Genomic DNA, 15935 nt, shown 5'->3' with positions numbered 1-15935 from the left:
CCACAAGCCCCGTCCAGCCTGGCCTTGGACACTTCCAGGGATCCAGGGGCAGCCACAGCTGCTCTGGGTACCCTGTGCCAGGGGCTCCCCACCCTCACAAGGGAGAATTTCTTCCAAATACCTGATCTAAACCTCTCCTCTGACAGTGGGAAGCTGTTTCACTGTGTCCTGTCATTACATGCTCTTGTAAAAAGTCATTCTACATCTTTCTTATAGGTTCCCTATAATGAGCAATGAGGTGTAAATTAACCAGAGCAGGTGGGAAATTCCTGCCAGAAGGAGTTTTGTAGCTTAAGGATTCAACAACTTGACACACCAAACAATGAAGCAGCTTATTCCACATAATGTTACTCTTCACAGGGGAAGTCCATGTCCAAGAGCAGAAAACTAACAATGATTTTCCAAACATGGGTTTTTTTTCTGAAGAGAGGCATGTGGGAGGATATAAATTCTGAACAAAAAGTGACCTTTTAGAGACACAAGGGACAAACCACATCACCACTTATATCACAGCAACATACCATTTGTCCTACAGTGGTTGTTTCCAAATGATATATTATTGCCAGAGAATTGGACTCCAATTTTCCAAACAAATTTAGATTAATCCTAAGTTCTCTGCTAGCCATGAAGTAATAACAGCTTCTGCTTTTTGTTCCTTCTGGACATGTCTGGGAGATAAATAATTTACTACATAAATGTGTGATGGCACCAGCCTGCACAGGATGGCAATTGATGAGGACAATCAGCTTCTGGCTTTGCCAGAGAGAAGCATCCATAGAATGCTGGAATCACAGAATGGTTTGGGCTAGAAGGGACCTTAAAGCTCATCTCATCCCACCCCCTGCCATGACAGTGACACCTTTCACTGACCAGGTGAAAGCTGTTCCAAGCCCCATCCAACTTGGCCATGGACACTTCCAGGGATGGGGCAGCCACAGCTTCTCTGGGCACCCTGTGCCAGGGCCTGCCCACCCTCACAGGGAACAATTCCTTCCCAATATCCCATCTATCCCTGCTCTTGACAGTGGGAATCCATTCTCCCTTGTCCTGTCATGCTATGCCTCATCCAAAGTCCCTCTCCAGCTCTCCTGGAGCCCCTTTAGGCACTGCAAAGGGCTCTGAGGTCTCCCTGGAGCCTCTCCAGGTGAGCACCCCCAGCTCTCCCAGCCTGGCTCCAGAGCAGAGGGGCTCCAGCCCTGGAGCAGCTCCATGGGCTCCTCTGGACTCATTCCAGCAGTTCCACATCCTTCCTGTGCTGGGACCCCAGAACTGGATGCAGATTCTCATACTGGGGAGAAGTGCCAGACAGCAGAGCCTGAGCATGGCACATCCCAATTCCACGTGCTGTGATACAGGGGTCTCCTTTGAGCCAGGTCTTATGAGCTCTTGGAGATTTGTATCACACCAGAGACAGCTCAGCCACCTCAGATGGCATAAAATCAGCAGGATGGCTTCTGTGCTGGAAGGGTTGGAAACAGAAAAGTTTTAATAAAAGGCAAAATAACAAAGTTCTTTACTGAGAAAAACTGAGCCAGGACAAGAGGTTCTTGCTCCTGGTAAAACACCTCACAAAAGTTTCTCTGTTCTCTTCTTTTTCGAGTAAATTGTTTAGGCAGGACTTTTTAGCTCCTGTCCAATTGGCTATGCGTAAGTTTGAGGTGAAGCCCCCGAGGTCCTATGAGGTGTCTTTTTACCTAATTGAGGAGAGAAACTTCTGGGCTTTTTTCCCTTTTTAAGAGATAATGGATAATTTGGTCACTCTGTCAACAGGGGGCACATTCCTACAGTGCTGCAGCCCCCTCCCACTGCCCCCAATTCCCTTCTCCAGGGCAGACACCTCTGTCACCACGACACATCCCACCCAGATATCTACTGCTGCAGGCAGGAATTTTAATTCAGCAGATCAGATTTTTTGGAGGATGACTTCAATCATGTCAGGAGAGACATCCTCCCCCAGCCCACTGGATGACTGACACTGAGGTAGGATCATCAGCTCCCAGAGGGGCCCAGAACCTGCTCCAAGCAGTTCAGCAGTCAGAGACTCCTATCATAGTTCTGAACATGTCACAAGGAGACAGATTTTGACAGTTTCCCACAAAAAGTGGTGGGATGCTCTGTTACATGAATAAGCACAACCACACACTGTTAACCTTTAAAAAGTCAAAAATTACAAACAGACATAAAACAATAGTGAGATTTATTCTGTCTCTGGGATATGGGGCAGGAGCAATGCTGCTCCTCAGGCCAGTGGGTCTGGGCTAACATTCACCCTGGAGTGAGCACTCCCATTTCCTGCAGTGGCTGTGCTCTGGGAGGTGAAGGGGGCAGACAGCAGAGATCACACGTGTCATGGATCCTGTTGTCACCCTATCCATCACACTGCTCCCAGCTCCTTCTGGGAAGAAAGCAGGAGAATCCCAGGACCCCATGCAACAGCTGCCATGGGTGCAAAAGAAAAGGAGCCTGGGGTGAGCTGGGATCATCTGAACTGACTGCACAGGCCTCCCAGCAATGCCAGCAGCAGCCAAGGGAGCTGTGGGTGGCTGCTGCAGGGCCAACCCCAGCCCCATGGCTGCAGGGGAATGACTTACCATCAACTGAGAAGGATCAGTCACCTCAGACTGCACCACAAGTCTGACAGCAATCTTCTAACAAGATGCTACAGCATAAAGTTACCTTAAATAGTTATGAGTTTGTGACCTTGGGAATCACTCCTGGAGGACTGGCTGTTTTGCTTCATCTTCCCAGGACTCACAGATTGGCTTTGAGCTGGTTTTGTGTTACCCATCCCCATCCTCATCACTGCTTCACATTACACCTTCCTAATTCAGCAACTTGGTGAGTTAGAGGAATTCACCTGAAGGCATTTAGCTGTAACCCTGTAGTCACATAACCCACTTGGGTCACTTGGCTTTAGGCACAAACAATGTTTTCCCAGAGCTGTAAACTGGTGCTCAGAGCCAGGCTGAGGAGAGAGGTGCTGTACCAACACAGAGAGCAGACACCCAGGCTGATGCCCTTCTCCACATACTGAGGTTAAGAAAAACCAACACAAGCACACCAGGCTGGAGACTCACAAGGAAAATCCTCTGTGCAGATGTGAAGCATTTTTGTAGGAATATTTGCAGAATGAATTTTAATTTCTCTGCTGTCTGCCCCCTTCACCTCCCAGAGAACCCAGGGCACTCTGAACACGATGAGGACATTCTTCACCACATTCAGCTCCATGGCAAAGCCTCAGCTCATGCTCCTTCCTGCAGCACTTTGCTGCTATTTCATATTGCTATACATATTAAAGATCTTTCCTTGCAGCATACACAGCCCATTAGAGCAATTTGTTTATAAACAGGACTAAACAGAGCCAATCTCTCCCAGCCTTATGTTACACAGAATTAAATGCTCTCCAATTTAACTACATGATGCAAGTGACGCATAGTGCCATCTACGTGCCCTTGGACAGGAGCCAGATGGTTTCCTTCCCACATCACACCACATCTCCTCTAGAAATAAACATTCAAGGGTAAAACCAGGGGAAAATACTCATATCCTTAATCCCCAGAAGGGACCCCAGGCCAGCAGCAATGAGGCAGAGGATGAGCACCACCATACAGCACTGTCTGGATTGAAAGGGTTTTAGTTTCTTATCAGCTGGCCAGAAGTTCACCTATTTTGCTCCTTTTACTGGTCAACTTTCCCTTGTATCCCAGCAAAACAGCTCAGCTCTTGCAGACATACCTTACCATATTAGGCAATGTGAGCCCTGAAAGTGGAGGACTCTGAGCCTTCCTTGGCTTCCAAACACAGTCCACAGGCACAGGGATGGCTGCATGACACTGGGAAAGGGGCAGCAATGACTGGGGACTCCCAGGGCTCCCAGTACACCCGGTCTGGCTACAACAGGACATTCACAAAGCACTTAACAAAAGCTATTCCTGATCTTCTAGTTATTCATCACACCCATCTTTCACAGAAAGGCAAACAGCATGGTGACAAAAGCTGAACTGAAGCCTCTGTGGAAGGATAAAGTGGAACTAAAAGCAAAAATATAGGTGAAAAATAGGGCACACCAAAATCAGGACTCCCAGGTCATAGCTCTGAATCAGCAATAACATTTAGACATTGAGTTTGTATAACGAATTTTCCAGTTCATTGGTCCTCCCTTAGAACTTGTGGAATTAAGCTTAGAAATTCATCCCTTCTAAGCCAGAGATTTAATTTATATTGGTATCCAGTTGCATCTGGTGATTTCATGGTAACAGTACAAGTAGGCAGAACACTTATTTACAAACCAGAGTGAGCCTGGTTCATTCCATAAATCAAAGCGCAGGGAGACAGGAATGGAGCCTAGTTAATCCACTTACTGCAATTGTAATTCACAATCAAACGTTTCAGTGCTATTCCTCCATAAAACTTAATTCCATTAGTGTGTCTGGGGTTTATACTGGGCTATACAGACTGTCCTGAAGGCAGTTCATGACAACAGACATTTTGTTTGATACTTTTACTGCTCAGAAATTGTTATTTTACGAACATAACACTCAGTGTCTTCCTCTGAATTTAAAGTTTTCCTTTGACAAACTCTCCTGTTGGTGAGGCACATCTGTAATGCTCCAGCAGAGAACTGCAAGGAGAAACAATCCTTTAAATGATTGTAAACATTTTCTACTTGTTCTCTATGCTCTGTCATTTAAAATATACTTTTCTTCCAAATTTGTTTCTCATTTTTCCTGCTGTGCAATAGCAATGGCAGAAGTTTCCCAGAGAAGCTGTGGCTGCCCCATCCCTGGAAGTGTCCAAGGCCAGGTTGAACTGGGCTTGGAGCAACCTGGGATAGTGGGGGTGTCCCTACCCATGGCAGGGGGTGGGACTGGATGGGCTTTGAGGTCCCTTCCAATCCAAACCAGTCTGTAATGGATTCTATTACTTTAAGTCAGGGCCAAGTCAAAGCCAGCAGAATCAGGGATAAAGAAAACCTGCTCTGAAATGGAACACTGGAATATTCTCTTTAGTCTTCATCTGCATCCTCCTGCTGCATCCCAGACGAGCCCATTGATCCCTACCCACACTGGCTCTGCTGCATTTGGCCTCACCAAGACTGGAATTCCCACTGGTATTCTGCAGTTAGTGGCTTGAGGGAACAGGGAAGGTTTCCCAGCTCCAGCCTCCCACCAGCTCAGTCTGGGTACAACATGAGCCTTTGACTCTCCCAATTTTTATTTTCTGAGAAACAGAGACTGTGGCCAAGCTTCTCCCCCACCTCTGTTTTGAGCTCAGGTCGCCCCAGACCACACAAAAACTCCTTCCTTTGCAGCTCCTTCCCACTGGAATCACGGAAAAACTTCTCCTAAAGCTGCTTCCCCAGAGGCTTTTTCCAGCTGAAGTCCTTGTACCCTTGAACATTTATTCCACAATAAAACTTTGTCTGCTCTTCCAACTTTCCACAGTGCATCCAGGCAGTCTGTGTCCCAAGGAGGGAGCTGGGGTGGGAGCAGAACACATGGAGGACACTGACACATCCCACTATGAGACCTCTTAGCTGCATAAAGCTCAGCCAAAGTGTCTGGGCTGGTTTCCCACTCTGGTGCTCATGAGCTCAGCCAAAATAATTCATCCACTTCTGAGAATTAGAACAACATGTATTTGCTCCTTTTTTTTCTTCCCAAAACTGCCTTTACCTTTTCTGTGCTAGTCTCCTGCACTGCAGAGCTTGGAGGAAGGATTTCAAGCAAGTTCTTTTTTTGGCTTCCATGAAAATCATCCTGATATCAGCCAAGATATAAACACTGGAGGAAAATTGTAACCGTTCCCACAAAATCAGATTCTTTGGGGTTCTGCTACTAAAATGGGACACTCCAGACTGTTCAAGTTCACAACCTAGTGACATTTGGCACCTGCCATTCTAGAACTATAGTTGCTAATGAATTAATGACTATTAACTGTACTTTCTTACTGGCACTAGAACTGAAAACAGAGAGCTGTTCCATGATTCCTGCCAAAGTGATGGCCAGTTAGGACAGAAATCTCTGATTTGGATCTCAAATAAACCAGGGAAGACTGACCAAGTGACATGATGCTGGAGGCACGCATTCAAGAAAATAAACTGGGAACTGGATAAAAACAAGAGGACTGGGAAAATGGGAAAACCAGCTCTAGAAGAGTGGAAGGAGAGTCTAACCCAGGTCTAAGGTATGTTGAGTGAATAAGAAACCATGGTACTGGTACCCTGAAGCACCTGCACAAAGGGGATGATGGAACTGAAAGGAAGTTGCTCTGCTTCTAGATGGATCCCACAAGAAAATCACATGAAGTGTTAGACAAAAGGAATCCTTGCTGTTAATCTGGGGAAAACCAGTATTATTAATTGTAAGAGACTGGGTGACCTTGAATTTTTGGGCAGCTGGGTTCTCCCAAAGTGCAGCTCGTCCATTTACATGACCAGTGAGGATGGTGCTCAATAAAATCTTCAGCAATTTTAGAACTAGACTCCAGGAAGCCTCCAAACCTGCAGCCTCAGCTACTCTTTTGTCTTAATTTAGGTAATCTGGGACAACTTCCCAGAAGAACAAGACATTCCCAGCAAGTTCCAAACATGCCTGCTGGAAACAAGGTGTCCCTATTACGATTATTACTTTTGCACATTACAAAACTCCCCTCCTTCAGTCTTAGTGTGAGGCAGCAGAAATGTCAAAACAATTTTAATGACGATAAATGGCCGAATCACTGCTGCAGGGTTCAGTGAAGATTTCAGGAAGCTCTGCACTGTGATGAGCAGAAACTCCTGTGGGAAGAGCTGGCCTCCTTGAAGCAGGTGATGCTTCTGTGAGCAGGAATATCTCACATTTCAAGTGGAGTAAAGTGCAAAGTAAGCACTGGGAAAGCAAGGGCTGGCATGGGAAGATAAGCACATGCTAAACGCCATCCCAGCACCACGTGAGGCTCTGGCCCCAGCAAGGCTCACTGTGACTTTGCCGCATTCTGACTGAATATTGCAGAATGAAAACAAAAACACAGTCTGAAGAGTGTTATTGCCAATTTTCAGCAAAGAACCAGTTAATTCCAACTAAATGATGCTTCAAGCACTCTACTGCATTGCAAAGTATAGGGAAAGGCTGCCCCAGGTTCAACGTTTCCCAGCTAAAATGGAACATCCCACAAGCAGGCTGACCCCTATGCAACCTTACATTTGCTGCTTCTCCCACGTCTTCCACATTGCACTTTAATAGCTTGGAAATGTATTTAGCTTTGACATTGTCAGAGTCAGTCATGTTGTCAGACTCAAATGTGTTTCAGACAAAGACAAACAAAACCAAAGGAAACCAAGGCAATTTGGAAAGAGTCAGTAATTATTATAAAATGAAAGAAAGGGCCTCAAAGGATGAGACTATTTCAAGAACAGGGGAACACTGAACAACCTCTGACGTGCTGCTTGCAAAGACCATTTACTGCAAGAAAACAAATCCATGAGATAGGAGAGCAGATTCCAGAAATACAAAACATCCTGTCCAAATAGCAGTGATTCCAAAATCCAAGGTCACACCTTCCCCAAGACACTTGGGATCCCACTGCCCCAGCACTGCAGCCCCACTGCTGCATTCCCTCCATGCTCCACAACTCCTGTGCAGCTCTCCAGGAGCCGACACTGAACTCAGGCCACTCTGCAGATACACCTCATCTTTCACAAGAGAAATCAGTAAGGAAATTGCTGCTTGGAACTACCTGCCTGTTCATCCTCCTGAGCAGAGCCTGAACTCTCTTACAGACAAGAGTAAAAGGCACAGAACACTCTGCCACCAACACCCAAGAGTGACACATCAGTGATTCAGATACATGGTCTCACTTACCCGAGTTTCTTTCACTTCCTCGTTTCCATCAACTTCATCTTCATCCTAGGAGGAAAGGCAAACAATAAAATTAGGCAGCTCTGGAAACAACAAAACTTTATCCCAAGAAGATAATGTATGTTTATAGAATCACAGAATCATTAAGGTTGGATAAGACCTCCAAGACCAACAAGGCCAACCTTTGAACACACCATGTCAGTTCCACCACAGCACAAAGTGCCATGTCTATGTGTGTTTTGAACCCTACCAGGAATGGTGACTCCACCACTGCTCTGGGCAGCTTGTGCCAGCCCCTAACACCCTTTCAGTGAAAAAATTATTTGATGCTAATTGTAGGAAAACTTCTGTCAAAATAAATGCCTGTCCAAATGCTTTTGGCTAATTATCAGATCTGGTTTGGTGTCCTAATGGCCATTTAGAAGACCTTGGTATTAAGGACAGAATCACTCTCTTTAGATGGCTCCTGCCATTCCAATGCCTCTGAGGAATTGGGAGGAAGTCCCTTATACACTGAGGGGAAAAAACTTGGACAAACTGCACATCTGAAATACTGTCACAATATTGACTTCCTGTCATAATATTGACTTCCAAAAGTATCTCCAGTTCAGTTAGACTCCAGATGGAAAGACTCATCATCCCAGGTATCTTGCACTTGCATAGCCTCCCTAAGCCACTGCCCTTTGTAACTGCTCCAGGATTTCACAGAGCAAATGTGAGCTACCATGGCATCCCAGCTGACTCTGGACTCAACTCATCAACCATAATTTCATAATTCTTATTCTCTCCTGGAAAAGGTGATCTATTTTCCTAGCTGAGGCTCTAACCAAAGTTTGGAGGGTTGGATTTCTTCCCTCAGACTGAAGAAATCCTCTGAAACCAGGACTAAGAGAAATGACCGTGACACAGACAGCTCTTCTGCACTTATGCTGAGTGTTCCCTGGTGCTGGGAGGGGACCCAGACACGAGTTTTCTTCCTATTGTCTGTCTTTCAGGGGGCCTAAAAAGCAGACAAATTTGGGCTTGAAGAAATTTGAAAATACTTCAGGTGGCTTGTGACCTCCTTCCAAAGGAATCAGACTTTGAATCTCTCCTCTCCCATGTGGCCCTTTCCCAGTCCTGCAGGGTTCCCATGATATGGCTCAGGAACAGGCTGCCCAGAGCTGCTGCTCGGTCTGACAGAGGCCAAACAGGGATGTGAGACCTCTGAAAGAGAGCTGGAGAGGGAAGAACTAAGGGGAAATCAATGGACTGGGAAGAAAATCATGAAGCTTGGAATAGGAAGAAAATTCACCCTGGAGTTTCTCTTTCTAAGGACTCAAACTCACATCTTGTGTGGAGAAGATGATGCCGGTGCCTCTCCGTCTCTCTTTTGGCCGTCGCCGCTCTCGGATCGACTGTTTGTTCAGGGATCTGTCGTCTGAATCCTGATCTTCACACTCTGGCCAAGCAAAGAAAGACTGCTTTGGTTTCAGTGATTTACATCTGTGCTTTTGCTAAGGTTCTGGGGTTCTTTTCAAGCTGATCAAGGTCATCTTGCCTTGTGTTATATTACAAAGGAGTTATTAAACCAAATGAAATGGAATCTCAGTGTCCTACTACAGCTGGATACTCACACTCCTTCCCTCATCAGAGCCAGGAAAGTTACCCCAGCTGCCAGCTCTCCCCAAGTCATCCTGACTTACTCCTGTTCTGAGGACAACCTGTACTAGGGGAACCTCTTTCCCCAGCTCTAATAGCTAAATGCTCCATGATCACTGTCTCATTTATTTATCCAAAATGAAAAATATCCTTTTATCCCTCTGTTACAAGCAATAGGAATCTGTTTAACTTCATTTAAACAAATAACATTTGTTTTGTGACATGGCAGCTTCCCTCAGAGTAACAAGTAAACGTGTTCTCTCCATTTGTACACACTAGAAGTTCTAAACCACAAGAAAATCCCTGAGCTTTGTCTGTTCTTCGCTCTCCTGGTACGTACCATTTTTCTCCATCTCTGTGCCTGCCGCTCTGAAATCTGCTGGATTCACGGAGTCCAGCCCCAGATATTTATTTGTTCGAGTCAGGTATGAGCTTGTATAGAGCAGAGGTGCTGCTGTGGAAGGAGACACAGGTGTCGTGGGTTTGTCAGGCTGTGCTGGGCCCCTCAGTCGCCGATAGACGGTCTGGAAACAAAGAGCCATGACAGAAAAATAGTACAATGAAAAGGAAGTACCAGATTTTGGATTTCAAGGAATGCAGTAATTTTTCAGAGTGCAATGTTTTCTTCACTGCTGCTGGAAGTGACCACCTGCACTTGCCAGATCAGGTTCATTCTATTAGATAAGGATGGATGTTGAAGTCATCGTACAGCTACAGTGTAAAAGTACCCTCCACAGCTGGGAGATCTGGGATCAATCCCTTTGTTCCTACAGCTCATGGCAGGAGACACAAATTATCTAATAGAAAGATATGATTTAGAGTGCAAAAACAGAGGTGGTGGCAGGGGCAGAAAACTGGTCTCTCCAGCTTTCCATTACACATTGAACATCTGTGGAAAAACATGAACACAAAGGCTCTGCCTAGACTGCACAGCAGGATGGATCCAGGCCACATTTCTATCATTAGCCTTCTCATTACACTTTCTGGGATTTACACCGTTTTATTTTCTGGCAAGAGACAGAAAGGTGAAATTCCCAGAGGACAGCAAAGGCAGAGCTAAGCTCCAGCCCCTCCACGTGCACCTCCCTCACACTGAACTGCTGCTCCTCAGCCAGCAGCGCCTCTTTGCAGCTAGTGTGTCCCCCTCAGAATAAAAAGATAACTGCCAAGGAGTATCTCCTGATGTCAGCTCTCCTAAAGGGTTTTGGCAGCTCTCAGGCAAGGGGTGCTGAGGCACAAGGATCACCTCGTCGTCCGTGCTCCGTGCCCAGCGTGCAGCTCTGTCACCGCTGTCCTCGGCTCTGTCACCCTGCGGCTCCTGCGCCTGGCGCTCCGCGCGCGACCGGCTGAACGTGCGCTCGGCCTCCTGCAGGTCCGTCAGGGTCACTCCCTGCAGGGAAACAGCAGCCTTCCATTCATGCACAGAACCACAGAACCCCACACTGGTTTGGCTTGGAAGGGACCTTAAAGCTCATCTCATCTCACCCCCAGCAAGGGCAGGAACACCTTCCACCATCCCAGGTTGCTCCAAGCCCCATTCAGTCTGGCCTTGGACACTTCCAGGGATCCAGGGGCAGCCACAGCTGCTCTGGGCACCCTGTGCCAGGGCTTGCCCACCTTCAAAGCCAAGAATTCCTTCCCAATATCCCATCTAACCCTGCCCTCTGGCAGTGGGAAGCTATTCCCCCTTGTCCTGTCCCTTCAGGTCCTTGCTCAAAGTCCCTCTCCATCTCCCTTGGAGCCCCTTTAGGCTCTGGAAGGGGCTCTACAGTCTCCTTGGAGACTTCTCCAGCCTGAAATTACATTTTCAGTCTTCCAGGCCAGTTTAAAATGCCACAGACTCACATCTGGTCAGGCTCACGTTTCATCCCTTTGGTAAGAGAAAGGGAAGAATTCTGTTGCCTTTACTGTATTTCTCAGCCTACTGACACAATCACTGACTCAAAGCAACCCAAATATATGTGATCACACGACAAACTAAGAGGCAGGTACACTGCAGAAAGCAAAGCTTGGAAATCTAACTCATGTATGTCTGTGGGAGGGTTTTGTAATAACTGCTTGAAGGAAATTTTGCCAGAACCTCTCTAAAACAGTGTGAGTGCAGACAACTCCCTGGTCCTAAGAAATAACATAACAGAAAAGAAAATCCTGCCTCTTTACAGGATCATGGAATGGTTTGGATTAGAAGGGACCTTAAAGCTCATCTCATTCCACCCACTGCCACAGGCAGGGACTCCCCCCACCATCCCAGGCTGCTCCAAGCCCTGTCCAACCTGGCCTTGGACTCTTCCAGGGATGAGGCACTAACAGCTTTTCTGGGCAACCAATCAACCAGCTCTCTTCATCCTACACATGAATGTGAACGTTCTGTACCTGGGTAGACCTGCGAGTCTGCCGGGCCTGTCTGGATCGTGCCTTCCTCAGGGACTCTGCTTCCTCATCCCGCACCGGAGTCAGATATGACCTGGAAAAAAACAAGGTGCAGAAGAGGTTAAAGTAAAAGCAGATGATCTGCCTTCCTGTCTCTGTAGACTCCTGAGCTATTATTCTCTTTCTCATGGACAAAAATTAATTTTAGCTCCATCTACTATTGCTGTTTCTTTGGGACAACTTCCCCATGAGCACACAATACACACATGTTCACAGCACCTTCTCCCCAGAGCCTCTTAATAAACCCTTTAGTTCTGTTTAAAAGGTGCACCTATTCCCCTGATTATTTGCTCCATTCCACATCATTGCATCATTAGGAAAAGAACCCCACTCCTCATAAACGCCCTCTCACTCAGACAAAAATCTCAGAACAGAAATCCTGTGCTGGTGCATTCCTCAGACCCTCCTTCCTGTCATTACAGTCACGATCATATTCCTGCAATCTGCTGCCTTCATCAATATGAAACCCATCACACTGGGAGCCACTGAACTGCAGGCAGCACACAGACACACCTTGGAAAGAGCCATGGAAATAAAGAAATGACCTTCACACCCTGTGTAAATCAAGATCCTTAACACTGAAAAACCCACATTTAAACACAGACTTGTGCACAACTAGATTTCATCAAAGCTGGGAGAATTCAAAAGAATTATTCACATGAGAAAACATAAACTGCAGCCTCTACCCTGGCATTCACTGGGAGGAACTGGTGAGGAATTGAGCAGTGCTTTGAGTCAAGAAGTGCACAGCAGTAAATGATTTCCATGCTGGAGGAGAGGCTTCAGTCTTATGAACAGTTAATTAAACTTTACTCCTCAGCCTGGTTAATATGGAATGATTATTCACACTGTCTCACTGCACAGGGATAAGGGTGCTGGAATGTTCTTTGCAGGTCCATCACTGCCAGATTAACACTGTACCAGAGGTCTGCATGTGTTCAAAGGGCAGTGAGCTAAGTGAGGGATGAAGGTGAATACACTTCCTTTGTCCTTGGACTCTTTTCCTGGTTTTAGTCCACCACCTTCATGGAAAAGTAATGGGCTGACAAGGATTTGCATCTGATCAAGTATGTTAAGACATTTATTAGAAAGTTCACTAAACTGCTGCACTGTGACAAAACCACAGAGAATCTGGAAATTTGGATCATTCTACAATAATCTGCCATGGTGGCTTTTATCCACCCTCAGGACTGTGTTCAGTGCTGGTTCAGCTGTGCAGCAAAAGCAGCCTTCCAGAGAGGAATCCCCTTTCCAGGGTTTCTTGGTTTGTGGGAGGTACAGACAGTCACCTCCCAGCTCCTCAGGTGTTGTGGGGCTCATGTGAGAGCCTTCTCACCTGAAACTGGTGGAAGGATTGACCTGATAGATAATGCACTGAACATCCCTGATCTCCAGGGGCCAAGGAAAGTGCAAAGGATTGAGTCTGTGCCAGGGATGCTGCACTGGAGACTCCTGAGGGGCAGGCACTGATTTCTGCTCTCTGTGACCAGGCACAGGACCCAAAGGAATGACATGAAGCTGTGTCAGGGAAGGTCAGGCTGGGTATTGTGATAAAGGTTCTTCCCCACAGGGTGCTGGCACTGCCCAGGCTCCCCAGGGAATGGGCACAGCCCCGAGGCTGCCAGAGCTCCAGGAGTGTTTGGATGATGCTCTCAGGGATAGAGTTGGGTTGTTGGGGTGTCTGTGTACAGCAAGGGGTTGGACTCAATGATCCCTGAGATCCTTTCCCACTCAGGAGATTCTGTGCTTCTTTGAACTGTGCCCTGGGAGCTGCCTGCAATGGAGATGAGAGGGCTTGCAGAGCTGCACTCCCAGGGTGTGATTTATCACCTTCACAAGGAGCCTCCAGCACAAGCCATGTGCATGCACTGCAGAGGAGCTCATTTCTTGCCATTGATTATCCAGACAGACACAGGAGCTGTGATGGATATGCCAACATGGGAAGCGCCTACACTCCAGAGGGATGACTGTCTCTCAAGGATCTGCTGTTTCATGAACAAAAAAGCTGCTGTTTGATGAGTGAAAGCTGTGCAACTCCTAATTTTGCAGAGCAGGAGCTCTCCTGCTCTCTCTGCTGCAGTGTGTGCACTGTCCAGGTAATGGCACATTAAGGAAACAATAAGCATTTTCTGCAGCTTTTGACACAAGCAGAATCACTGCTGTTTGCCCAGCAGTCAGAAGCAATAAGCCACCTACAGGAAGAAGGCATTTGCAAAATATACTGCAAATGAAGTTCAGAGCAGTAGTAAAATAATATAAATTCCTGAAATGTATAAACCAAGTAAATTTGTAGCTCAGTACAGCAGGCACTTTGCTGCAATGGCTTTGAATCAGTGGAATTTAAATCACTGGAATTTAGTCTGCAATGAGGACACAGGTATGTAGGAGCTACAGGTACAGAGAGGACAAAACAGGTTTGCAAATGAGTTTCAGGAACGGTTTGGCAAATCTATGGGGACCAGGTCAGCCCCAGGCATGGGGAGGGGCTCTGCAGAAGGGGCAGCCCAGGCACTTGCAGGAGGCTGCTGCATTTCCTTGGTGCAGTTCAGCCACAGCTTTGCTTTGGGTATGGCAAGAGAAAAACCATTTTGGGTCTTTTACCCCATCATCCTCCCAGGCTTTTTCCCTTCCACTATATAAATCTATATAAAAATACAGACATCTCACAGCATCATTAGCCATTCTGGGAGTCCAGCCTGTAAGAGGGACTTGATCTTCAGCTGAGCACATCCTGCAGGTCAGCACAGCTCAGCCTGGGCTGCAGCCGCAGTCATTCACCAACTTTTGGGTTCTTTCCATTTACACAATTCATCACTTCCTGGAGCTCACCCAAAGCCATTTACAGCATGAGATAACTGAATTTTCTGAGGCAAGTCAGCAGAGCCACTGCACAGTGACAGAGCTGGTTTCTGCAAGGGAGCAGCCACAGCCTGCTCTAGGTGCCAAAGGAGGGGCTCTGCTGTCAGTGCCTGTAACTGCACACAGCAGCCTGGCAGTGCTGTCCTGCTTGGGACCCTGTGTGCTTTGGTTTTTAATTCTGGGGGAAGGCAGAGAAAAGACAAATTTTTCAATGTGTCACTTTGCTTACAAACTGAATTTTGAGAGACCTGAGTGTGCTAAATGGGCAGGAAGAGTGAGAGAGAACAAATGCACAGGAAGGAGGCAGCGAGTCAGATGCAGCTCAGGGCTGGGCTGGGCTGGATGGCACAGGCAGAGCAGCATGCTGCTCTCCAGAGCAGAAACACTGCAGAGCACAGCAAGCTGCAGGGCACATGCACCAAATGGGGTGTGAGGCAGCCTCTGAACAAGCCACAGAGTTTTTAATTATGTTTTAAAGGAACATGCTGTTGCCTCAAGTGCAGAGCCTGTGTCACCCTCTTAATTCAAGCAAATATCTCAGGGTCCAAGCAGATCTTCAAAGGAAAGGCCCTATGTGTTGTGTTTCCTTGCAATAAGCTTTCTCTGAGAAATACTTGCAATAAGAGCAGCCATCACACCAAGCTCAAGGCATGTATAAAGCAGAACAGATTTTTACCAGAGTTTTGGCTGTAAGTTCAAGGAGAAGAATAGAAATTGTTCAAGATGTGTATGTGAGAGTCAGCAAAACAACTGCAGAGGTTTACAACTCCCATAGACAGAGAAAAGTGTGTCCTGCTGCCCTGAGAGAGCTACAGGCTTCTGGTTTGTGTATTACCTAGGAAAAAAACCTGGTAACTGACTGATGAACCTGGCTTCAGCTTAATTCTGCCTATTTCCAAGAAAACACCTACTTTCATCTGTCAATTCTTTCATCAAGGACAGTGTAAAACTCAAATGGATCCCAACTACTCATCACCACATCAAGGCAAAAGGAGCTGCAATACAATACTAATAGAAGGGGAGATTCAACCCAGGAGATAGGAAGGCTGGGTATACAGACTGGCAAACCAGGAATACATGAGCAATCTGTATGTTAGAGAATGCTGGCCAGAAGGAAAGAAAATACTGAGAGGAGAAACCCCTCCCAAGTCAAGGGTGAACGATGCA

General features: G+C 46.7%; 1 protein-coding gene across 25 annotated transcripts in view; it reads right to left on the bottom strand.

The window, feature by feature from the left end:
• The window catches only part of PPP1R12B (protein phosphatase 1 regulatory subunit 12B), a 135392-nt gene that overhangs the window by 42882 nt on the left and 76575 nt on the right, over positions 1-15935 (bottom strand). For all 25 annotated transcript variants that reach the window (XR_011682798.1, XR_011682801.1, XR_011682800.1 and 22 more), the window contains 5 exons: positions 11853-11943; positions 10726-10869; positions 9820-10003; positions 9167-9279; positions 7842-7886 (listed from right to left, as the gene is read on the bottom strand). Coding sequence is in view for 2 of the 25 variants with exons in the window: in XM_071449873.1 (XP_071305974.1) it covers positions 7842-7886; positions 9167-9279; positions 9820-10003; positions 10726-10869; positions 11853-11943 (577 nt within the window). In the remaining 23 variants the exon portion in view is untranslated. The remainder of the gene's footprint in view (positions 1-7841; positions 7887-9166; positions 9280-9819; positions 10004-10725; positions 10870-11852; positions 11944-15935) is intronic.

The sequence above is a fragment of the Agelaius tricolor genome, unplaced genomic scaffold, assembly GCF_023055355.1.
Source record: "Agelaius tricolor isolate 1412-34295 unplaced genomic scaffold, bAgeTri1.0.p SCAF_30, whole genome shotgun sequence".
NCBI lineage: Eukaryota > Metazoa > Chordata > Aves > Passeriformes > Icteridae > Agelaius > Agelaius tricolor.
The sequence above is the reverse complement of the archived record's forward strand: the minus strand, read 5'-3'. Positions and strand labels throughout refer to the sequence as shown.